The following is a 22,976-nucleotide window of genomic DNA, read 5'->3' as shown; positions in this document are numbered from 1 at the left end:
AATTAAATTCCGTTTTTGTAATTAACAATTCGAACAGGACAAATTCTAAATATCTACCATTTTTAGATTTCCATTATTATAGCTGAAAATAAAATTCAAGTACGATTGGAATTAATAAGGGCTGCGTGACAGAACTTGATAAAAATGATATTTTATTTAATGAGTTGGATTTCTTATTTGTATACATTGAGATACATACGTCGAGACACCAATAGCAGAAGAAAGGTTTGAGGCGCGTTACCCAAGGTCACAGCTGGACTGAATAAAAAAAAAACAATAACCAATCGCAAAGATAACCTCAAAATTTTGACGTTTAATGGTGATAAAGTTTACTCCACTAGTCCGATAAATTGTGAAACATTCATCGATAATTTATTGAAAGTTGTGAAATCTATGATAGATTTGCAAGAAGCTGAATCATTGAGTCTGGAAAGACAAAATATTGTGATCAATGATTTTGGTCGATTTAAAATCGGTACGAAAAATTATCACAAACAATTCTGCGGCATTTACATTGCCAGATTAGCGGCATTGAAGGATTCGATTGTTGCCACAGCCAAGATAAAATGGGGTATTGAATGATTATTTTCACCCATTAATTATTTCCATTATTATTAGGATTTTACTATTGATTCACGCAAAAATGAATACTCCACTTTGCAGGTCAGTATCCCATCTTGAGTGTAGATCGTCTGACCGAATTCAACGATCAAAAAACATTTATTGTCATTGGTACTTTGTACAAACATCAAGAACTCAAGCCATCTATTTTGAAGGAACTTAGTCAAGAGCTCCAGGTACCTTACCAACCACAGAGATCGAATTATACATCCGACAAAGATAAATTGTTTCTTGAAAATGAATTAATACGTGCAAAATTGTTGGGTAATCATCCCAACCCGAAAGCAGTTGTTACTGGACTTATATGTGCAGTTTTGGGACATGAAACTGATGATGGAGCATTTTGGGTAAACCTTTGAAAATTTAATATTCATCTATTAGAAAAAAAATAGTCTTTCAAAGAATTGTTTCCTGGGTCTGACTTATTGCACGAGCTGTGACTTTTGTATTTGTAAGTTTTTTTTTATATTGAATTAAATTTCTTTACCACAGGTGGACGACTGGTGTTTTCCTGGATGTTGTCCTTGCATCTCTGGTTCCGGAGTGCCAACACAGAATGAGGGAAAATTACTGATAGTTTCTGGCTTCGATTTTGCAAATACTCCTGACAACTTGAGTCTAGAACTCTTGAGAGAGTGGATAAGCGGATTCGTAGGTGACTCGAGTGCTCAGAAGGAAGGAGCTTCGGTTGTTCAAATGCTAGTAGCTGGTAACAGTGTCAGGTCTAAGGTCGAAACATACACTCGATACGATTTTGAATCCAAGAAATCTCATACCGATCCAGTAGCTCTTGAATCAATATTAGCAACACACAGATTTGATTCTTATCTCAGCGGCATAGCAGAAAATTGTCCCATCATCTTGATGCCTGGACAATTTGATCCTTCGGAGCATTCTTTACCGCAACAACCATTACATCCCTGCATACTACCGAAATCTTCAAGGTACATAAAATTTCAGACAATGAATTCTTTCATTGATATTTAACCATTGTCAAATTCCTATTATTTTATGATCAGCGTTATAGAAAAAACCAAATATTTTTACAATTTATCTAAAATTATTGTCTAAACATTCTTGCAAAGGAAAGAGAAGAAGTTTTGAGTACAAGAACGAAAGAAAAAATATAGTTGAAATACAAATTCGTTACAGATATAAGACCGTTCGAGGCGCGACGAATCCTTGGATTGGCAAAATAGCAAACAGAATTGTATCAGGTTCGAGTGGACAACCGATCAACGACATTACGAGAGTTGGAGGACTCGAGGAATCGACAGCTCTTGAATGGCTAGAAAAGACTCTTATTTGGCGTCATTTTGCACCCACCGCGCCTGATACGCTCCCAGTGTATCCGTACTTTGGCACAGATCCGTTCGTTATGATCGAATGTCCGGATATATATTTTGCTGGTAATATGGAAGAGTTTGCTACAAAAATGTACATTGGTGAGTTTGACGACGAGATAGACGAACCGCATTGACGTTTCATCTATTAACTTTGCTATGAAGGCAGAATAGTCATTTTTTTCGTAAAAATTTTTCAGTATTTTACATTCTTAACGACGAAAAAATGTTCAAAAATGCGTTCCGAATAAAGGAAATATTTCGTTGCAGGTGAAGAAGGACAAACGGTGAGACTGATATGTGTACCAAAATTCGCGAAAACAGGGACCGCCGTTCTCGTTGATTTGAATTCGTTGGACACTTGGCCGATTTCGTTCGGCTCGGGCTAACCTGATTGAACATTTGCCGTTTTTGTTTTACGTTGAAACGTTGCTCGTGATGTAGGTTCGTAATATTCAAAAGACTGCGCAATATTACCTTTGAAATATATAATTTATTTTTCTTCTTGAAATATAATTCTGTATCGTATCGTACATTATATTTATGTATTTATCTATACATAATCTAGAAATATATATTTGATATTAACTGTAAGTTTTGTTTCCTTGCATTTATCGTGGATTATAATTCCCCCTCGATTCTGCATGACGAATGATGAAGCAGGTATAGTAATTGATCAGCAAGCGATTCACTTTTTCATTCCATGCTCAATTGATTTTTAATACCCTGAATTTCAATACTTGATATTTCGCGATCGATAATTGATATGCCATCGACCACCGAAGCGATTCTTGGAGGGAGAAAAATCTTTCATTCGCTACAGTTTAAATTATTTTGAACTTATGCATTAATTATCTCAGCATCGAACCTCATGTTTATTCCATTATTATCATCAGTGACTTAAAAATAACTTATTTTTATAAATGTGACAGTCTCCATCGAAAAATTAAGCTGACGATTAATGCTGCGGTTGAAAGAAAAAATGCCGTTGCGGTGCAACATTTATTATGAATATCACAGAAATAAATCTAAGAACAGTTACCATTAAATAGCGATTTTAAAAGTCATCTGTGTCATTCAGAACTGTCACATTTTCATTCTATTTTTAATACTGCAGTAATAATACTCGTATTATAATACTTTGGTAGATTTTTGGCATCGCTCTTTCAACATTTCATGTATACGCTCTCATATTTTCTTCTTTTCCACACAGAATACTTTCAAGTTTTACGAGGAAGAATAAGTAAAGTCTACTCTAGACACAGCAAACAATTGGCAGAAAGTTAAAAAATTCTCTAACACTGTCGTCTAATTATCTATATTGTATTTATCTCTCTTCGTTGATTTCGTAATCGTTTGATAATTGAATCGTTTCGCTTATGTTCCAGTTAGCAAGCCTGATTTCGTTCCGAAGATGCGTCTGAATGAAACAAACGAACGAAATACGTACTTTGTTCGTCGTTAGTTTTAAATTCCGGCTAGACGAATGAGCCGGACATGCCTTCAGAGGCTGTGATTTCTCATTGAGCCGTTGCTCATCTCATTACCGACGTTCTTCTTCCACGTTACTATTTTATCGACCTCGGAAAAAGTCTCACTCGGACTGGAAGATCTCGAAGATATTGGTGTGTTCATATTCAGACAAACGGTCGTTATTCCTTCGGACGATTCCTCCACGACAATTTTTTCATCCGGCTCGTGGTCATTCGTCATGTCGGATTGTTCCTCGCTTCTAATCGCGCAAATTACATCCGTCAGAGCAACGATGTAATTTTTCGCAAGCGTCAGAGTCTCGATCTTTGATAAACGCCTCTCTTTACTAACATGCGGTATCACTTCTCTCAAAGACTGCAAATATATAGATAATTCTTCATGTCACATTACTCATACTTGATGTTATTTATGGCGCAATATTCAATGGAACTTGGGGCCTAATATATAAAAAAGGTTCAGAATAAACGTCCCTGGGGAATTTTGGTGTTCGTGTGGCCTCCCATGTCTTTGGGAGCAATCAGTAATTGACCTTTTCTCATAATTGTCTTTACATTACACTCTCCTGACTATCGAGTAAAAACTGATGAATCCATTTTCACGAGTACACAACAATAAATAACAACTGGCTTCGGTGAGTTGATCCAGACGTAGAGGACGCTTTCTTAATCCAAATGAAAGTTTTTTTATAATAAAATATATCGGAACTTGATCGATTTTGATAAATCCAAAAGTATGAAACGTCATAAGGAAAATTCACTTTTGAATCTCGATGAAACACGAGGCTATTTGAAATTTTGTATATTCAAAAATTGAAGTCAAATAAATTAGAGAAAAAAGGTGGAAAAATGTCATCTTTGGGTGCCCATTAAATTTTATTACTAGTACCGGATTAGTAAGGAAGTCGTTCAATATTTCTTTCGATGCGATGAGATTTCCAGCGTGGTAAAAGGGAGTCGGAAACATAATAAATTGATGTTCACCTGAAACGCGTCGTTGAGACTGTGCATCCTCATGCGTTCGCGTTCGTTACTCTCAAGTCTCCTGAGGGTTTTCTCCCTCGGGGTTGTAACCCGTGATGACTTGGAAGATCGTAAATTGTGACGGGATATTCGCTTGGAAGCACGACGCTTCGAGCGCTTCTTCTCTTGGGGCTCTTCCGGCTCGTCCCAATCTTTGCTCAATGAGTCCTCACTGCTCATTTCCGAACGCATACCTATTTAATGTTATTATTAGTTAGTTTACCGAGACGAACCTTACAACCGAATTATAAGCCTTCCATCAAATGAAATCCTAATTTCTTCAATTTTCAACGTTTCTTCATTATCATCATTATTTTTACTTTTCGAGCGATAAATTCTTTGTTTTTATACAATTCTTTTGCACGCTAGATGAACATTTTTGTTTTCGAAATCTTCATTTTTTTATGTCAACTTAAATGTCGAATTTTTCATTCATTGAATAATTGAACGTTAATAATTCCAATTACATGTCAAAATTTCAAAAAATTTTTGAAAAAATATCTTATTTGAGCAAATTTGAAATCAACACTTATTAGAACACTCATTGGCTCTTCGTTTTCACTAACTCAAGTGATCATTTCATTTCTGCACGCGTCATTTAGAATTTTGATTTCTCTACTCAACGTTCTTGTGCAGGTTCAATATTTTCATGCCAAAAATATCGCATTAAACTCGACTGGACCGAGTTATCAGATAAAACGGGTATCTGATACCCCAAAAACAAACAGCAAGATTAAGGATGCTCGCTGTTCAAAAAGCACGCACGCTGTACAAAGGAGATAAATAAACAAAGAGCAGAAGGAACAGTAATTCATGCATTTTGTGAGATAGTGAGAAAATACCCAGGGCACAAATGATAACGCAACGAAAATTTATGACGATTGTTGAAAACAGGGAAAAATAATTTGGACATCGAGCAGTTCGAAATTCTGACAAACTTAGTTATTCTAAAAACTCAAAAAAACCCCGATTTTATTGTATTGTTAAAGATTTACAACGATCTGAGAAAGTGTAATTCATTCAATCAGTGTGCAAATTTGTAACATTTTTTATGTAGTCTGACAAATGAATTATGAGGAATTTTTATTTTTATACATGCGAAAAATGCCTGCGCATATTGTTGCAACTTCCATGCATCATTGAAATGGATAATTTAAGAATGAATATGAAATAAACATCAATCATAAACAACGACAATTGAACGAGCAATCGACAACAGGTGTCAAAGAAAACAAAGAGAGTTATTGAAATTATTAATCACCGTAATCGAATTGAATCTGCCTTGCACTCTCGCAGTCCCTGTATTTTTTTCGATAAAACTTTAATTCACTCGTTTCGTTGAAAAATTTGTAAAGTTTCAAAAATTATGTTTTTCTCAAAATGCCAAATTGATGTTAAATTGAGTTTAAAGAAAGAAAATATTTATCAAAAAACTGTGTCAATCTCGTGATTTCTTTTTGTATTTATAGAAATGGAAATTCAAAATTAAGTTTATTTATCTGGTTCGTGTCTTCAGCCGCGGAGCGGAACGTACTTGTTGAGCCACGTTGGAGCGACGACTACTGACACGCAGGGGGAAAAAGAGGGAGAGGACGAAAAAAAAGAGTGGCGAGGCGCCGGGGTGCGGTCGGCGCCGCCGTTCCGCCTACTTCCAACCCTTAAAAACAGTTCCGCGATGCTTCCATATACCCAGTGCACTTTTTCACCCTTGTTGGCATTCAAATACGTGACATGAAAATTTCATATTAATGAATTCACTTGGGATAGGATTGGATAAAATTCTTATTCATATTAAATCCCAAGTAAATATTTTTTTTCCTTTCATTTTTTTAAAAAATAGTTTGGAAATATTCATTGCCAATACGCTTCATCTCGTTTAATTGCAAATGATCTATGATGAAATAAAATATCATTCAAATTCCAAAAAAATATTCGACGGAGTAGAGACGATGATTTATGATCGTTAAATAAAAGACTTTTAATCGGATCAGACTTTGAGGTTTGACTAAAGGTTTTGAAAATTTTTAATCGACGCACGTTCTATCCTCAGAAGCTTATTTAAAACTGAAAGAATCATTAGTTCAGAGGGAGAGAGTTCACACGTGTCCAGCAAAGAACATCGATCACAATTTCAAGGGGCAATTTCAATTCTGTGACAGATAATATGAGCAAGTAGGGAAAAATCTCAATGCAGAGGCCTCAAGAACTTTGAAAACTATGGCGAAAAAGTACAAAGTGTATGCCGAAGCAATAATCCTCAGGAAAAGAAGGAAAAATATTCCGTGCGTAAAAGCGTTGTTGTTAAAACGCAAAAGAGATACGAATTTATCAATGAAATAAAAGAGCGGTGGTGGGCGGTGAGAGGAAATGTTAGTTTCGAGGACACGGGTTATAGCAACGCGACATACACACAGTGGTCTCGATGCGCGTGTTGCTGCGCTACAGGTGGGCGGATGACGTAGTTCGCCCACGCGAGGACCCCCAACATCCCTCGTTCCTTCCATTACCGCAACATAACTGAACACTCGTACTTGCTCTCCTATCTCCGTTCCCCTTCCTTTTCCACTTTCCTATCGGGATCCGAAGCACCCTGCTGGTTCGTTGGATCCATTTTGGCGTATGGTTAAGCCCACTCGTGAATGGCCGTCGAATTTTATCGCTCGCAGCATTCCTTATTTCTCGCTCCGCCAGTCAATGTCTCGATCTTCGCTATAAACACTCATTGTCCTTTCGTTCCTCGGTACAATGAACGATTCCAAATCGTATGACAGAATTGACAGTTTTTTCGTATTCCGTATCGAGCCTCATTCGTACATTACTGCCAGACCGTACGCTGCATTTGACAGACGAATCTCTTTAAGCGACTGTTATTAAGCACACTCCGCTGCTCCTGCTGAACCAGTGAACTCAATGGCTGCGATGAATAAAAAGCTCCGGAACACGATCGCTGTAAAGCAGAAGGACGTTAAAAGGCTCCCATTTACTACTTGCAAAAGCGTCCAACCGAGCTGTCGAATTTTATGAAATTCATTCAGAATTCGTTTGATATGATTGGCTATCAATTACATCGAGGATTTGCTAATGTCAATGAAAAAATTCACACCAAAAGCGTATATTCTTAAATTTCCAGATAATTGGATTTTCTTTTTTTTTTTTGAAAGTGGGAGAAAGCTACTGAGCTTGTTAAAATGTGGTCAAAAAAAGGGAAGGAGACTGACTGAATTTGACGTATCTGACAAACTCAGACGCAACTCCCCCTACATTTTTATTCGCTCGCGTTTTCAATGGAATTGAGAAATTGTATAAACTGCTGGAACTTTCCATTTTCTTACTGTTTTTATTTCGGTTTCCATAGAAATTTATGCGAAAAATTAATCACACACGAGGATGGTGGTGAATTTATGTTATGAAAATATCAGTGCTCGCAAATAATTGCAAATTCTGTAATTTTCGAGTTTTTCTTAAATATTGACCTGCAATAGTGAGACGAACATGAAAAAAAATTATACAAAAATTTTTCAATAACCAATCACCCGTTCTGCATCAAATCATATAAATTAATTGATATTTTTCAAAATTGGATGTTTGTTCGAAATTTTTGCGGTGAAAGATTCTTCGATCATTCTTGAAAGTTGAAAAAGTTGAAAAAATTGGAAAATATTTTGAAGAAACGTTTTCGAAAATAAATTAAATATTGATGAGAATAGAAAAAATATTGATAAGTAAAATTATGGGAACTGACTGCGCGGAAATAATGTGTAAAATTGGTACTTCGCTTGATTATTTTTATATTACAAATTGGAGTATCGTTTTTCAACATTTTTCACTATTTCCCTTCCTTGCATTTGCCACAACACGCGTTATTTTGCTTTTCGAGCTCGGATGGCTTGTGATTTGGTGTCCAGGGACCGAGACTCGCTGAGGAATAAAAGTCCATGGGGTATGGTTTGCTCTCATCGTTTTGGGCAAGATTGAGCGTCACAGCACCCTCGTAAGGCGTTAGGAAGGGTTTCTTGAAGGCTGTTCCCCAATCGATGCTCAATCTAGGGCATGCAACCTGGAAAATGAAAAAAAAAAAAAATTAATCTATCTTCAATATGCTCCTTCTTCATTTATACTTCCACTACGATATCGTTAATAAAAAACAAAAAATTATTATAACGTTAGCTCATAGAAATTTTTGAAATTTTAAAAACATACGGGAAACCGTTATGACATTTTATGATGACGATAGAATTGGCGTCATTATCGACCGTGTTGAGTTTATGTTTAGAAAAATATACTGAAAAAGTCGGTAGTTAAAATATGAAAAGATTGAATTCATTAAATAAATGCGTTATTTCTTCTATTTCAGTGACTAAAATAAATGATTATCATGAATTCGTTTCCAATCTCAATCCTCTGGATATTGTGTACAAATGGAGGGTGAAATTTTGAATGATTTATGGTAGAATAAACACCTGTATGAATGCGTCAATGTCGTCGAACATACTAATTTTGTCTGGAAATATTTCCGAAAGTAAAATAACGACGCTCTGTTTGCCTAATGTTTCTATTCGACGCTGCAAACATTTCAAGACATTTGGATTGCCCTGCCTGCCCAGTGTTCCGAGCACAAGACCAATCGTATCAGCTTTTGTTGCGGACTCTATTGCCTCGCGTCTTGTCTTTCGCATTTGCTCGTGATCGTAAAACTCTTCGGTGAGTTTTTTGTCGTATGGGTCATAACGAAACGCTCGAATCTTTGGATTTGCGATCATGACGGCTTCCAAGTGAAAACGACCATCACCGACGTAAATAACCGCATCGGCGCATCGAATTTGTGGCGCTGTACAACCCAATATCTGTCAATGAAAAAAATTGTCAAAAAATGTAAAGGTTTTCCCATTGAACAATTACGCATGAATTTTTTAAATTTGTATTTTCAAAAATGCAAACTGTCAATGGAAAAAAATGAAATTAACTAGTTTATTGAACGAATTTTGATTGCTCTCAATTCTTGTCTAATCTAATTATAAAACAAATAATGAAATATCATCAAAGGTTTTTACTCAAAAAAACACACCTCCCCTGGACTCAAAGGTTTGCTTTGAGGCACATTGACTTCATATCCGGCTTTCCTCATTTCACTAGCAATGGCTTGAAGAGTTCCCGCAAATTGTATTGTGCTGACAAGCGCTATCCTGGTGATAACAGGTAACGTCATTTGGAGACACTCGATGCAGTGCACAGTGTCGATTTTTATGTCAACGAATATGTATAAAACTTTAATCCCTTCTGTCTGATCGATAGGAATGAGGCAAGAATGCCCATAATGCACCAATAGGTCAACGTTGAGCGCACGTGCTGAAAAATCATCAACGCAACAGGCTCCTGAAATCAACAATGGAAATGCAAATTCATAAGTGGAACTCTATGTTAAAGTTCAACCGATCATGAAAACGAAATATCTGGCATTGCATCCAACAAATTCATCAAACAAAATTTAAAAAAAAGGCAGCGATACTAGAAAAAAAGTCTTTCGGAAAAGTAGTTGAACTGCATAATTACCCAAATTTTTTATTACCTAGACAAAGTTCAGATTTTTCTGAATGCATTAGAATCTTTGAAAAAAATGTCCCTCAGTTCAAAATTTTAACAAAATCGAGTTTCACCACAAATCAAAATTCAATCGTGTACAAAATTTCTTAAAAGCATAAAAGCAGCCAACTGTTCGTTACCTAAAGGAGGGTGAATAAAGATGTTCGGAAAAATATTTTCTATTCATTTAAAGATTTAACAGCTTCTAAAAAAATCGATAAGTTCACTTTATGTGACGAAAAAAAAATGATTAAAACTCACAGTAATGAAGGAAAAATTAATCATTTGATTCTAAAGTTCAATGACCACTTTTGTGTAAAACACGTGCACTCTGAAAAATAAACATGAAGGAACAATGAAGAATCTTTACCGTATGTCACATCGCCCATTATAACAGTCTCGGCTTGCGTAAAATCTTCGATAATATCAGCGATAGTTGTTGCGTACAATAGCAAACCTTCCGGCATCTGAAGGGCTACTCTTTTCGCCTTTGTTTCTCGAATCCTCCATATCGTTTTATGAACTTCAAAATTATAATTGTTCGGCAAAACTGCAATAGCCGCGTTCAACAGTGGGTCATTCAGCAATTCTTGAGGTATTTTGTTAACCCGAACAGAAGCTTTGAACACTTTCCGCACTGGTTTAGCTTTAACAACAACAACCGCTGCTTCTTCGCTCATTTTGATACTATTTCAACTTTATTAATGACTAAACGTTGTAGTATCAAAACAGTTTTCACGGACTATGGTGTCCGGTATAGAAACAAACACGTGTGATATCCTCGCAGTGTTGGATAGTAAAACACTACTATAAACGTAGCCGTACAACTTTGATTTATTAATTTTTTAATTATTAATTACTCTTGGTGCTCTCAAGGTGGTCTCTGGTAATGCAATTACAACGCTTGGTAACCAATATTTTTTTATAAATAATTGATTGAAGTTTTGAGTGTAAAGAAGCCGACCTTTACGTATATTGCGTGAAATGGTTGGGATAAAATATTTAAATTGACGCAGAATCGTCTGCTACCAACGAATCTATGAAATATAGTCTTTGGTAATCATCAATTAATATCGGAATAACACGAGTCCTGCGTATGGTGATTATTGCGAATATCGCGAATGCTCAGATGATACGTCAGCAGGGTGTATCAGAAAAATCGATTGGACTTCGACGAAATTTTCTATTTCCTATTTTAGAGTGATTATATTTTTTTTAATGTCTCAATTGATCTAACTATCACTACCAAACGATTATGAAATGATTTCAGTGAAAATTAGAAGAACAGCGATATTTTTTGAAATTGACTGCTCTGGGTGAAATGGCCGATCATCAAACATTTTTTTGAATATCTTTCTTTCTTCTTTTTACAATAACTGTGATCAAATAAACGTGTATTCATCACTGTCAAACGATTCCGCGTCAATTTGACCCTAATTAAACCTTGCTACTATAAAAATATTAAAAAATTGGGGCTAACTTTTTCAAATTTTCAATTTCGGTTTTTAGAATTATTATGATCAAACAAACGTTTTAATTGATCAAACAAACACCGTCAAACGATTCGTGTTGAAAAAAATTTTTTAAGTCGAAATAGGGGGGCTAAGTCTAAGTACCCCTATTTTGAGCTCAAACAACAAACGATACATTAAAAAAAATTTAGAAATCCAAAATCAGTTGGCCAAGTTCACGGAGGTAGTGAAATGCGATATGCGATTTGTTTAAGTGGCTCCCGCTTGACATGAGTGCTGACACTGACAGCAACTGACAGTCTGCTCTTGTCTTTTGTACTACCACTCGGGATCAAGTTAGATACGAGGTTAGAAATTGCAATATGAGAATGGAGAATAGCGAAAGCACAAGTGAGCCGGCGGCTGTAGAATTAAGACTGACCAAATCAATCCCTGTTGAAAAAATGATGTGACAATCAACAGGCAGCTATCAAAAATGCAGCACAAAAAAGAGAGAACAGTCTTTTATCTCCTACTGAACGTATTGTTCTCGATAGCGATCGTTCTTCTCAACAAATGGCTGTACGTACACACGGGATTTCCGAATGTAACCCTGACGATGATACATTTCATCGTGACATTCATCGGTCTCGTAATATGCGAAAAATTCGATATTTTTTGTATAAAAGATGTGGCAATAGGAGAAATGATTGTCATAGCAATGACATTTTGTGGCTTTGTCGTGTTGACCAATCTGAGCCTTGCTCACAACACTGTTGGTACCTATCAGGTCGCTAAAATGCTCACCACCCCCTGTGTCATCGTCATACAAATCTTATTTTACAACAAACACTTCAGTAATCTTGTGAAATTAACTCTTCTTCCCATCGTCGTTGGAGTTTTCATCAACTTTTACTATGATCTACGTTTCAATCTTGCTGGAACTCTGTATGCTACTCTCGGAGTCCTTGTTACCTCTCTCTATCAAGTTGTAAGTTTATTTTTCTTTAGACCGACCTCTTGTTTTTCCCATTTTTCAGCCAATCCTATTTTTTACAGTGGGTTAACAGTAAACAGAAAGAATTTCAAATGAACCCGATGCAACTCTTGTATTATCAAGCTCCACTCTCGGCGGTCATGCTCATTCCAATCGTACCCATATTAGAGCCTATCGGAGATACTTTTTCTCATGGATGGACACTCGTGGATATTGTAAGTCTTTTTATCTGGTTCGACTATGGAGCAAACTTTCATTCACCTCTCGAATTTGTATCATCGGTATTAGAATGAAATACAATTTCAGCTGATGATACTGCTATCGAGCGTCGTCGCGTTTTTTGTCAATCTCACCTCCTACTGGATAATAGGACACACTTCGCCGCTCACTTACAATATGCTGGGACACACTAAATTCTGCCTACTCTTGTTGGGAGGTTCTATCGTCTTTCAAGAATCTCTTGACCTTAATCAAGCAATCGGCATCAGCTTGACTATGATCGGGATATTGCTATACGCGCGTGTCAAGGTACGTTACATACTCGACCACTTTAATAACATTTATCTTTCGATGAATTATTACATTTATACTAACGCAGCAGTCGGCTCTTATCTAATCTATCCGTTATTTATTTCAACTATTTTCCAGATGAGAGACAACCGACGCGCCGCCGTTGCGGCATTGCTCGACTCCCGAGGAACTGGGGCAAACAAAGGATCTTACGCCATTTAAATTTAGTCGCACGCTCTGAAAAAAAAATTTTTCTTTTCAGTCACGCTTGTAAATAATAACCCTAATTTTTATTTCTTGAAATCATTCCTCTGCTGCAAATATAATGTATCATCATTCAGGCTGCGACCCCTCGGGTCTTTATCGCGTGATTGCAATAAAAACGAAACGGGTTAATGCTCGCGGAGCCTCGGCGAGCGAATTATAAAATTGAGTCGATCAACGTGTATTCAAAAACGCGATACCCTTTGAATATATATAAATGTACATTATGTATACGAATAAGCATATTATTTTCGGAAAATGTATGAGGCAAATAAATTGTGTAGGGAAGTGAAGAACGGACTTGTGCAAAAGATGAAATTCGGTAGGTATACAAAAGAGTTGAAAAGTTAATTTCCTGCGATGACCTGAAAAATGGCAGCAGTGCTGAGTGGCCGCGAGAGAGAGAGCCGTCCAAACTCTCCAAACACGCTCGTGTTCGTTGCATATTCGCGGTCTTTGTTGCGCCTTTTATGTTAGTCTGTCCCGTAGCTTTGTCGCGTACGAATCTATTGATTTCGTCTGCTTTCACCATCCAACGGTTATGAACGAAATCATCTCGCTTTTCAATAATTCTATATTGTGCGGTTCCCGTCGTTCCAACAAAACCTCGTTTTCGCAAGTGCAGGTACCTTTTCGCACGTATGCATGGTATTTAGTTAGATATATAGTGTGATTAATAAGAGTATATAGCACCCGCGTGTATTCCCGAAAATGAAATTTTTATTGGAGAATAAGGCGAATAACTAAGTAAGTATAGACGCTCGTTGATGTACAGACAGAAATGCGGGATTCTTTGCTAATAGAAAATAAGAAGCACGTGCAACAATAGAAAATGTTAATAAAAAATTGGCCATTGAAACTGTTTATGTGCAATAGCGTATATCAATATCAACGATAATAATAGTGCTGCAGAGCAGGGGCCGATAAAGGTGGCGCGGAGAAGGGAGAGCGAGGGAATGAGCACCGAAATAGATCGCGAGCGTTCTAGCTGTATTCTGACATTCGTTGAGGAATGGAAAGTGCGCACTAGTCTGGTTCATTGGCGTTTGCTTACTCCAGCAACAAGTGTGTTCATAGCTTTGGTGCGTGGAAGAACAGAAGCTCAGAAGCGTGGAAAGTGATGCGCTTTGGATTATAATCCATATGTCAACGACGACGGCGCGTAAAAAATAGTGACATAACCTACCGCGGGACGCGCCAAAAGACGCAACAGAGTAACAGGTTGTTATTGCTATCGTCTTTTTGTTTGTGGACGTCTCGTGGGGGTATTCGCAGTGGTGATATGATACCGGTGCAATCGAAGAAGCCTATCGCCACTGCGTTGCGCACAAGCAACAAGTGCTTATGCTTCTATAGTTCGGAGAGCCGAGAGCCGAGAGTGACGTTATAAAAAGATCGCGGTTCGACCGATTAACCGCGCTCAATCTGTGTGCCTTCACAATTGCAACAAGAAGCACAGAGCGATAAATAATTCGGTGATGTGCGGTACGGCGTGGCGAAAATTTGGACGGTACGAGCGGTATACCGTACCGCGGAAAAAATTTAACCTTTGGCTAATTTCTCCTAATCCCGTTAATTTATCTTGAATAGTTTCCTTAGCGCTGAATAGATATTCTATAGAATGAGATACGTCTAAAAATTTTGTGAAATTTCCTTCAACTCGAAGTTCTTGTAATTTAAAGCCTAATTATGCAGAATAGTTCAGATGAATATTCAATTCAAATTAGTATTATTCTGGATTCTCATTGCAATGTCATCTTCGTTGTCTTGATTTTAATTTTTTTGTACAGTCTGTCATATGTTCTCGTGTATATTTCAGCAGACAATGAGAAAAGAGGGTAGCGAGCGTCGGTACAGCTCTGGAGGCTGGAAAGGTCCCGATGAAAATTCAATTATGGGAAGAGCTTAATTCGGAGCATCGCTATGAGATAGCAGCGGCAGGGGTAGCCTTGAATTTTCAAGAGATACGCGCTAACGATGTCATCTTACTACAGGCCAGCGGATAACGGCGCAAAAGTCAACATGATAAAGGAGAAATTTGAGAGGAAGCTTTCGGTAAGCCAAGGCGAGCCGTCGAGCAAGGCAGCGGAGCATTCGTACACGGAGCAGGAAGCCAAAGATTCTCTTCGTCGATCCTGCAGCGCCTCGCCTATGAGATCTAAGAAAAATCTGAAACTAAATGTTTCTCGGCAGCTCTCGAACCCTGGGAAAAACATTAAACGGACTCCAGCGTTCAGGGGTGAGAAAGCATCGAGAACGAGGAATTTGAACTCTCCGACAAAGGAGAGATTTGTTTCGATAGTTGATCGGAATGTGAAAATCTTTGAGGAGAAACCAGCCCCATCCAGCACCACCTCGTCTTCCTCCTCGTCCTCATCATGGTTTCACGGAAAAACAGCTCGTGCCGAACGTATTGAAAAGTGGGCAAACGGAGAGAAGCGCCTCGAAACGGTAACCCGCGAGGCCAAAGCAGACGTCAACGGCGACGATGCTCCTACAACGCCGAGCGAGACGCCGAGGCCGCTTGAGCACCGAGGAGTCAGGACGAGGGTTATATCGCGCCAGAAAAATATTTCGCCGATTTATCGACGCGACGAAGAAGAATCGCCGATGAGTAACGGGGACAGCCGAGGTGAAGAGAATTCGTACAAATTTTTCAAAAACGGTGACGAGTACACAAGGGTGAAAAAACGAAAGGGACCGTACGAGGGAGCGGGTGACGCTGACAATGACAACGATGGGGACGAGGAGGCTGACGACGACGACGACGACGACGACGACGACGACGACGACGATAGCGATGAAATTGAGGACCAATCTGCCATAGAGAAAAAATCTTTCGACGCCGTCGATGGCTGTCAAGCTGTCGGCAATTTCGAGAGAAGTTACATTCTTGATAATTCCGGACAGAGAGAAAAACTGAATATCGATACGAAAGGAGAGAGTCGCTTCGGATCAGCGACCGATACGCTCCTGCTGATCGCCGCCCTCGAGGCTCCTCTTCCGTCCGGTCCGCCCCCGAAGAAACCACCGAGAACGTTTGCTCACGGATGCCGTTTGCAGTCGGAAAAAGATGGGGCGATCGTGCGGGATGAACGAGTCACCGAAGTGACCGGTGGAGGAACGAGGGCGGAAAGAGATTCGAAAAAAATGCTCGAAAAGCTCGAGCACGTACTGATTCAGCATCAAAAAGCCTTGGGAGCAAAGGTGATAGTGGCGCGGAGCGAGGCGACGACGCCAACGTCGCAAGCGAGTAGCCAGCAGCGCGACAAAGTAACCGCCGGTAAGGAACTGATCCAATCCGGATTGAGGCTGTCCCGAACTCTCGAAGATGCAAAAAAAGTTCGTTCACAACCGAGCAGAGATTCCAGGGACCGAAAACACTCGACCTTCGATTGTCTACCCTCGCTGAATTGCGCCTCGAGCTCGAACGTCTACGAGCGAGTGAGAGAAGCGGATTTCAAGAGTTATCGGTTCATCGACGCCTGGCCGTTGTCCGATTCCTCCGGTACAAAGTCGGCGCTTTCAAGATCCGAGGAGTCGATCGAGCCGAGAGAACCAAGTCGCATACCGTCCGAGGAAAGATTTAACTCGAGCGACTCAACGACTCTCCGCGATCAGGATCGAAGAAAACGTACCGGCGCTCCCGAAGAATCACGCCCCGTCATACCCGAAGAGCGAGTGTACGCTGAGCCTTTCGCTTTCGACAAAAATTCGGGTACCGATATTACCGGCTACGGGATTCGGAATCCCGACGATCGAAATTACTTCTCGCGAAGCCTTCGGCTCCAGGAGTCTCTCTTGTCCTCGGAACGGGCCCAGACCAGATTTCATTCCCCTAAAATAGAAACGAGCCTAATTTCCGATCATTGTCATCAAACTACGGTGCCCCAGCAGCTCCATTACATGGTGAGTACACGTCGAGCAGGAAGAAGAAAAACATCGGAAGGTGCGAATTAACGATGAGACTTTGCGACGAGAGTCACGCATATACAGAAATCGTCTCATCATCGTGGCACAAGAATTCCGAATACATTAAGCGTACGTGCGAGTAGTCGCCTCTAGCTCGAAGAACGTAGTCGCGGGCCGCGCTTCGTTCAACAGTAAATCGTTTGTACGAGCTGAACGCGACGAAGGAATTAAATGCTGAGAAGCGCGCGCTCCCGGATTAATCCCAATTACGTTAACGTGAGAAACGTGCCTCCTCCAAGTTTCCATACTCGGTTTTCCGCCCCCACTTTTTCCGTCGATTATCGGAAGCCGAGTGCGAAACGATTCATGGAAACGTTGCACGTGTTTTCCAAACAACACTCCTTTTAATGCCATTAATACTATTGATGCCATCATTCTAATAATAACAATAATAAGTGCATTCCTGACGAGATTCATCGTGATTCCGGAGTATATTTTCCGGTGTAGTATGCTTGCGAAAAGATGACGCAGTTCCTCGTCGTCCGTCGTCTCGAATAATCGATTTTGATTTTTTCAAACACCCATAAATCGAATTCAACAGCAGTTGATCATCCACGATAGTTACGTGCCAGAGAGAATGCAGTACGTATCTGAAGTTTGATGTTCACGCGTTCATACGTAGACGAGGAAACAACACGCGACGTGGCTATATCGAGTTTTATTGACCCAGCTGTAAAAGCGAGTGTGACGCGATATTGTCGGGTCGAAGCGGGCGCGATACGAAGGCGGCTGCTAGATCGTTCCTCGATTCTCTGTTTTTTCATCGTTACACTTCGGGTATTTTTCTTCGCGAGCCGACTACCGAGGCAAACTCCTTCGTCCCCTCTGCCAGTCCCTGAGAACCTCGCTGAGAACCGCTCACAATCGTTGTGAGAATCGAAACACCATTCCAGTCCCACCGATGTAAAACATGCTCCTGGGCCTGGTACGTCCGTATCCTGAATATCGAGCCACTATTTCGCTCGATGCGACAGCGTTTCTCTTTTTTTTTTTTTTTTTTTATCGTCGATACACCCCGGGCATCTGAAAAAATAACCAGAAACGACGAGAGTATTTTTTTTGTGTTGCTCAATGATCTTTAATCGTTGCAGTGCACGTCGATAGAGCCTCTCGTTTACGAGCAAGAGGACAACAACAACGTCACCGAGAACCATTCTGCTGCTGGGGGTAAAAATCAACGTTCGAGCGGGATCAATAAAAATTTGGCGCTCAAGATCGATGATGATAAGAGAATAAGGAGCGAGCCGGACAAGCACGACAAAATAAAGGTTTGCTCATTTGCGTTTGTAAACATAAACGGAATAATTATTTATTCTTTTCTATTAAAATGAATGCTGACTGAATAATCCCACAATTTTATTCATTATCCTAATGAGAAAGGGATAAATATAAATAGAAGAATATTAAAATTTTTAATCCGTTTGTTGATCTCTCGTGCGAATGCGAAGACAAATATGCACCAGTCATTTCAATAGTATACATTCTTTATACAGCACACGTTACGGGAATAAACTCGATCATTCAACCCTACCAATTTCATAACGTTTTATCAATAAATGCACCATTCGACAATCGCCGAAAGAGGAAACTCGGAAAGATAGGCGCGTGCGCGCCAGTGACTCACGTTCGTTAGCGAGTTGAAGTTCACTCGAATAGAGCTTTGTTCGACTCCTTCGACGGTGGGGCATTCCGCGCGCACGGATGTGTTGTCAATTGCACAAGTATAGAGGGACTAATGGAATATAATAAGTAACGAGTGGAGAAAAAAATATAAATATAGCAGGTATTTTGGGGAATTAACGAAGGAATAATAGTGCTAATAGGGAAGCTGATCAATGTTTTGATTTCTGTCAGGTTGAACGGTTGCTGAACCAGGCATTCGGCAAGTTCGTAATGGCTGGTACAGAGAGTCCGAGTGACTCGAACGCGTCGTCCGATACCGATTCGTTTGCTTCGAGCACTTCCATCGGTGACGAAATTTCCTCGTTCAATGAGAAATTGAAGCTCTTTAAAAATTGGGAGAATACGTCATCCGTGACGACGACGACGACGACGACGACGACGACGACTACAACGGCGGGGAGGCGCCGGAGCAAAGACGAGCTCCATCGAACCCTTACGGAAAAACGAAAAAATTATGTTCGACGCGTATCTTCAAAGTTCTCGGAAAGACGAGATCCTTCGACGAATCTTCACCTCATCGAAACCCGTCATAGATTGTTCCAGGTCTGCTTACTCGTTGAATTGAATTTGAGTACGCGGGAGCCATACATCAAAGACAAATATCCAACCTACGTGAGTATCTTTATAATTATTTTATTTGGGTTTCGATGAATTTTCATTGATTGTATATTAATGCAAAGTTCGTGATTGTTTGTGGTCCATCACAGGCAACAGCGCCAGCATGGATAGAACATTTTTGTTTTCCAGACGCGACCGATTGGCCGTCCAGCGGTGGTGTCGGCACAGGCGGTACTCGCTCCAGTCAAAATCAATTCTATTCTCTGGCACTGATGGACGAGAGAGGACATCGACGTTACGGCTATTGCTGCAGAGTCAGGCCGGAGGGCGGACCCATTCTTCCTCTCGCTTATTGTCTCATTACCGAACATCGAGCCAGCGGATTTTACCACAAAGTATTGCTTGAGTTGGAATCACGACACGGACTTCCGGACAAACGCCGAAGAGGCTTCATCGAGGAATTGTACAACAGTCCGATGCCGAAACCAGGACAGAGTTTGAGAATACGAATGAGCGAGGATGCCCCACAACCCATCAACTTGGACAGCGAGGCAAGGAATAATAATTTCATTGCCTCGGGGTTGGCCAATTGGCCGATCGACAACTATTCACCGGTGCGAGGAGAGGGATCGAATTCGGTTAGTCTCGGCACCGATACGAGCAGAAGAAAAAGCACCAGCAGCAGTAGTAGCAACGGCAGCAGTGCCGCCACCAGAATTCCTGATAAAATGATCACGTCACCGAGGAGCAACTCGCCAGACAACAGCTTTATAGTACGTTCGAGTGATCCGAGGCTCGAGGAGAGAGACATGAGCCAATTGTTTGACGCCGTTAGCAACAAAGTACTCGTTATACTTTTTGGGAGTCTGCTTCTCGAACGAAAAGTTGTTTTGTTGTGTGGCACGCTCAGCAAATTGTCCTCGTGCGTCGAAGCTCTCCAAAGTTTGCTCTATCCGTTTACTTGGCCTCACACTTTCATACCGGTACTTCCCGATATTCCTGGGCTATCCGAGATACTGCAAGCCCCTCTACCTTTTGTCATTGGAATTTTCAAGTCTAAAAATGCCATCAACGCGCAAGTGGCATCCGTCCAAGATGTGAGTATTTTCTGTTTTCTCGCCTCTTTCTTCCATTTTATTAATCTCCGTTTAATTTTTTTTGCTCTTTTACAATCCTTTTAGGGAATCGTCGTCGACTTGGATACGTCGAAAATAATTAGCGCGATGGGTGACGAAACGTCGATCCTTCCTCCGAGACTGCAAAAAAAAATAAGATCCGCGCTCCAACTCGTCTCCGGGAATACCAAATCCGGTGATGGGATTCGCAATTTTCTCGTGTCGGAAGCCTTCCTCCGTGCTTTCGTCGAAACTTGCTCTCATTATGATCGTCACATCGTCACTCAGCAAGATGGGAGAGTTATTTTTCAGGTAAACGAAATTCATGTGTTTGCGATCTGTCGTGGATCAGCGCCGCTCGTTTCATTGATTGATCGGTCGTTCGCGCGGGTTTCCCGTTACAGAAAGAATCGTTCGTCAAGGCTTTCTCGACGAAAACCGAGCAATACTTCCTCGAGTGGTTTGTGGAAACAACCATGTTCAATACTTTTATACAAGACTGCATTGAGAGGTCGAAACATCCGGGGAGCTGTTCCACCGACGAGGATCCCGACAGAGACGACATCAAATTGTTCGCTCAGCGAATAGCCGAGTATCGCAAAGGATGCGAAAAAAGCTCGCAAGCAAAAAAAGCCTGTCCGAAAAAGAAAACTCTGGGTAAGTGACTGGTTCGCTCGCCAACCATTTGAATAATAATCGGAAGTATTTCGGTTTTCGGCTACACACTCACATTCTCCGCACACTTCGTTTCAGGGGATCGTTTCAAAGACTTGACAAATTTTCACGTCTGATTGACCGTCTCTCCACGCACCAAGTTGCTTCTACTTCGACGTCGACCTGATTAGTTGTAATATTCGTGCATTTAAGAATTCCAATAACTACGACGATAGGACGGTACGGTTGGAGAGCGAATGTTTCGAGCGCTTATGTCGAGTTGGGGCGTTTCGAAACGGAGATTCTCCGTAGCTTTAATTAGAACGTGTCGCGTCGTTATTTTATACGGGCGCCCATTTTTCGACGAGCCAGTGACCGTTTATCGATATTCAAACGGAGAAGATACTTGATGAATCATTTAATGCCCAGTTTTGTTTCGAACGAAAGGACGATCATATTTCTATAGAGTGATGAGCGAGAACAACATACTCGTTTCGGACTATTCCTCGTAAGGGTGAACTCGCTCCTTCAATATTGGAGGTATAATTCTTTAGAACGAAGAAGGAGAATGGAATCTCAGTCGCAATCTCACGCACTTAGCAATATCTCAATTCAACTTGAATCTTCCAAAGTTTTTACAGCCCCCATCTCGTTAATCGTGGGATCTAAGTAAATTGATCAAATGATTCGTTGGCTGCATACTAAGCGTCGAACATTTTCAATCATCTTAAATCTTCGTGTATTCGTTACAAACCATTCGTTATTGCCATTGCTTCATTGAGAAAAAAAAACTGTGATTATATTTTTTTATTGTTGTTAGACGATAGATTCTTTTTTGTTGAAAATTAACGACGACATACATGCCGCTGCGATTCTTAAATGCGAATCAAGAAAAGTTGTAGTACCGGGACCAAACAAAATTTCAAGAAAATTTTATACCGGTACGTTGATGTCAGTCGTAGATGGATAGAACAAATAATACGAACTTCGTGTGTTTGAGGCTTTCGCCACTGCAGCACAACGTTTGCTTAACACCTATTGTTCGTAGGTAAATAGGCAGGAAACTCATCTATTTTGCATAACCAGCAGTCATCTGCCGAGAGAGTCAAATATTCCTTATCGATATTGAATACATTTATTTTTATTGAAAATGTATTATTACGGCGGAAGGAACACCAATAAAACGTCTAAAAAGAGTATGTGTGCAGTTGCAACGGTCACTTTCAGCTGCGTTACCAGTAGACGACAATTTATTTATACCTAATATTTTAGAATAAAAAGATTTCTCAGGTGCTGCACATACACGGTTACTTCACACATGCTCGAAAATCCGTTCAGTGCGTTGGCCAGATGACAAATTCGAACATACTACCAAAAGATAAGAATCGAATTACTCGATGGGAGTTTTCCATCCTGCTATAAATGCCAACCATGCTGTGAATGAGGGAATGCACATTTGACCTTGAAAAAACATATGGTGCCTTGGAATGTGGAGAACAGAATCAATGAATAATTTATCATTATCGATGCTGCTGCACGATTTCTGAGTTTTATATTTCCTTGAGATTTGGAATTATACATATATATATAATTACGGGTTCTTGGTCCGACGGTCGGAAGGTTCACTTTCTTGTTTAGCACCTACCCACAACAGCAGATTTCGAATTGGGGAGGGGTGAAATTGTAGAATGGATCACTTCCGTCGATATTAGCAA

The 22,976-nt window shown here is 40.0% G+C and overlaps 5 protein-coding genes across 10 annotated transcripts; 3 read left to right on the top strand and 2 right to left on the bottom strand.

Annotated features, from left to right (window-relative positions):
* Window positions 1–103: 103 nt before the first annotated feature.
* On the top strand, window positions 104–2,558 carry LOC122412011 (DNA polymerase delta subunit 2-like). The gene is made up of 5 exons (XM_043421223.1): window positions 104–571; window positions 664–968; window positions 1,114–1,565; window positions 1,774–2,066; window positions 2,235–2,558. The coding sequence occupies exons 1-5, from the start codon at window positions 394–396 to the stop codon at window positions 2,351–2,353; spliced, it is 1,347 nt and encodes a 448-aa protein (XP_043277158.1). The 5' UTR covers window positions 104–393; the 3' UTR covers window positions 2,354–2,558.
* On the bottom strand, window positions 2,438–7,643 carry LOC122412043 (class A basic helix-loop-helix protein 15-like). Of its 4 annotated transcripts, none has more exons than XM_043421305.1 (4): window positions 6,886–7,643; window positions 5,739–5,776; window positions 4,439–4,671; window positions 2,438–3,812 (listed from the first exon to the last, which is right to left on the bottom strand). In XM_043421305.1, the coding sequence occupies exons 1-4, from the start codon at window positions 6,963–6,965 to the stop codon at window positions 3,468–3,470; spliced, it is 696 nt and encodes a 231-aa protein (XP_043277240.1). In that variant the 5' UTR covers window positions 6,966–7,643; the 3' UTR covers window positions 2,438–3,467. The 4 variants fall into 4 exon arrangements, with proteins under 4 accessions (XP_043277240.1, XP_043277231.1, XP_043277258.1 ...); XM_043421296.1 differs by having other exon boundaries at window positions 6,890–7,643; XM_043421323.1 differs by lacking the exon at window positions 5,739–5,776.
* A 605-nt stretch (window positions 7,644–8,248) lies between these two features.
* Dph1 (diphthamide biosynthesis 1) lies at window positions 8,249–11,139 on the bottom strand. Its single transcript, XM_043421237.1, has 4 exons — window positions 10,428–11,139; window positions 9,543–9,850; window positions 8,938–9,321; window positions 8,249–8,534 (listed from the first exon to the last, which is right to left on the bottom strand). The coding sequence occupies exons 1-4, from the start codon at window positions 10,735–10,737 to the stop codon at window positions 8,304–8,306; spliced, it is 1,233 nt and encodes a 410-aa protein (XP_043277172.1). The 5' UTR covers window positions 10,738–11,139; the 3' UTR covers window positions 8,249–8,303.
* Window positions 11,140–11,792: 653 nt separating this feature from the next.
* Window positions 11,793–13,572, top strand: LOC122412038 (solute carrier family 35 member E3-like). Its single transcript, XM_043421281.1, has 4 exons — window positions 11,793–12,499; window positions 12,568–12,720; window positions 12,812–13,033; window positions 13,154–13,572. The coding sequence occupies exons 1-4, from the start codon at window positions 12,005–12,007 to the stop codon at window positions 13,235–13,237; spliced, it is 954 nt and encodes a 317-aa protein (XP_043277216.1). The 5' UTR covers window positions 11,793–12,004; the 3' UTR covers window positions 13,238–13,572.
* A 122-nt stretch (window positions 13,573–13,694) lies between these two features.
* Window positions 13,695–22,460, top strand: LOC122411973 (uncharacterized). Of its 3 annotated transcripts, none has more exons than XM_043421158.1 (8): window positions 13,695–13,904; window positions 15,099–17,188; window positions 18,343–18,519; window positions 19,106–19,546; window positions 19,642–20,589; window positions 20,674–20,919; window positions 21,012–21,264; window positions 21,361–22,460. In XM_043421158.1, the coding sequence occupies exons 2-8, from the start codon at window positions 15,257–15,259 to the stop codon at window positions 21,396–21,398; spliced, it is 4,035 nt and encodes a 1,344-aa protein (XP_043277093.1). In that variant the 5' UTR covers window positions 13,695–13,904; window positions 15,099–15,256; the 3' UTR covers window positions 21,399–22,460. The 3 variants fall into 3 exon arrangements, with proteins under 3 accessions (XP_043277093.1, XP_043277084.1, XP_043277075.1); XM_043421149.1 differs by lacking the exon at window positions 13,695–13,904 and adding an exon at window positions 13,925–14,789 and having other exon boundaries at window positions 15,102–17,188; XM_043421140.1 differs by lacking the exon at window positions 13,695–13,904 and adding an exon at window positions 13,925–14,789.
* The last annotated feature ends 516 nt before the right edge of the window (window positions 22,461–22,976 follow it).

Source organism: Venturia canescens, chromosome 1 (assembly GCF_019457755.1).
Source record: "Venturia canescens isolate UGA chromosome 1, ASM1945775v1, whole genome shotgun sequence".
Taxonomy (NCBI): Eukaryota; Metazoa; Arthropoda; class Insecta; order Hymenoptera; family Ichneumonidae; genus Venturia; species Venturia canescens.
Note: the sequence above shows the minus strand (reverse complement) of the source record. Positions and strands in the feature narration are given on the sequence as shown.

Excerpts from the sequence above, each read along its gene's own strand:
- LOC122412011 (XM_043421223.1), top strand. The coding sequence starts at position 394 with ATGATAGATTTGCAAGAAGCTGAATCATTGAGTCTGGAAAGACAAAAT. Across the intron at positions 572-663 it reads CACAGCCAAGATAAAATGGG|GTCAGTATCCCATCTTGAGT; the intron begins GTATTGAATGAT and ends TCCACTTTGCAG. Across the intron at positions 1,566-1,773 it reads ATACTACCGAAATCTTCAAG|ATATAAGACCGTTCGAGGCG; the intron begins GTACATAAAATT and ends AATTCGTTACAG.
- LOC122412043 (XM_043421296.1), bottom strand. The coding sequence starts at position 6,981 with ATGGAAGGAACGAGGGATGTTGGGGGTCCTCGCGTGGGCGAACTACGT. Across the intron at positions 5,777-6,889 it reads ACACGCGCATCGAGACCACT|GGACTGCGAGAGTGCAAGGC; the intron begins GTGTGTATGTCG and ends AAAAAAATACAG. Across the intron at positions 3,813-4,438 it reads GTCTCAACGACGCGTTTCAG|TCTTTGAGAGAAGTGATACC; the intron begins GTGAACATCAAT and ends ATATATTTGCAG.
- Dph1 (XM_043421237.1), bottom strand. The coding sequence starts at position 10,737 with ATGAGCGAAGAAGCAGCGGTTGTTGTTGTTAAAGCTAAACCAGTGCGG. Across the intron at positions 9,851-10,427 it reads AATGGGCGATGTGACATACG|GAGCCTGTTGCGTTGATGAT; the intron begins GTAAAGATTCTT and ends TGTTGATTTCAG. Across the intron at positions 8,535-8,937 it reads ACATTGACGCATTCATACAG|GTTGCATGCCCTAGATTGAG; the intron begins GTGTTTATTCTA and ends TTCATTTTCCAG.
- LOC122412038 (XM_043421281.1), top strand. The coding sequence starts at position 12,005 with ATGCAGCACAAAAAAGAGAGAACAGTCTTTTATCTCCTACTGAACGTA. Across the intron at positions 12,721-12,811 it reads GATGGACACTCGTGGATATT|CTGATGATACTGCTATCGAG; the intron begins GTAAGTCTTTTT and ends ATACAATTTCAG. Across the intron at positions 13,034-13,153 it reads TGCTATACGCGCGTGTCAAG|ATGAGAGACAACCGACGCGC; the intron begins GTACGTTACATA and ends ACTATTTTCCAG.
- LOC122411973 (XM_043421158.1), top strand. The coding sequence starts at position 15,257 with ATGTCATCTTACTACAGGCCAGCGGATAACGGCGCAAAAGTCAACATG. Across the intron at positions 17,189-18,342 it reads CCCAGCAGCTCCATTACATG|TGCACGTCGATAGAGCCTCT; the intron begins GTGAGTACACGT and ends TAATCGTTGCAG. Across the intron at positions 20,920-21,011 it reads ATGGGAGAGTTATTTTTCAG|AAAGAATCGTTCGTCAAGGC; the intron begins GTAAACGAAATT and ends TTCCCGTTACAG.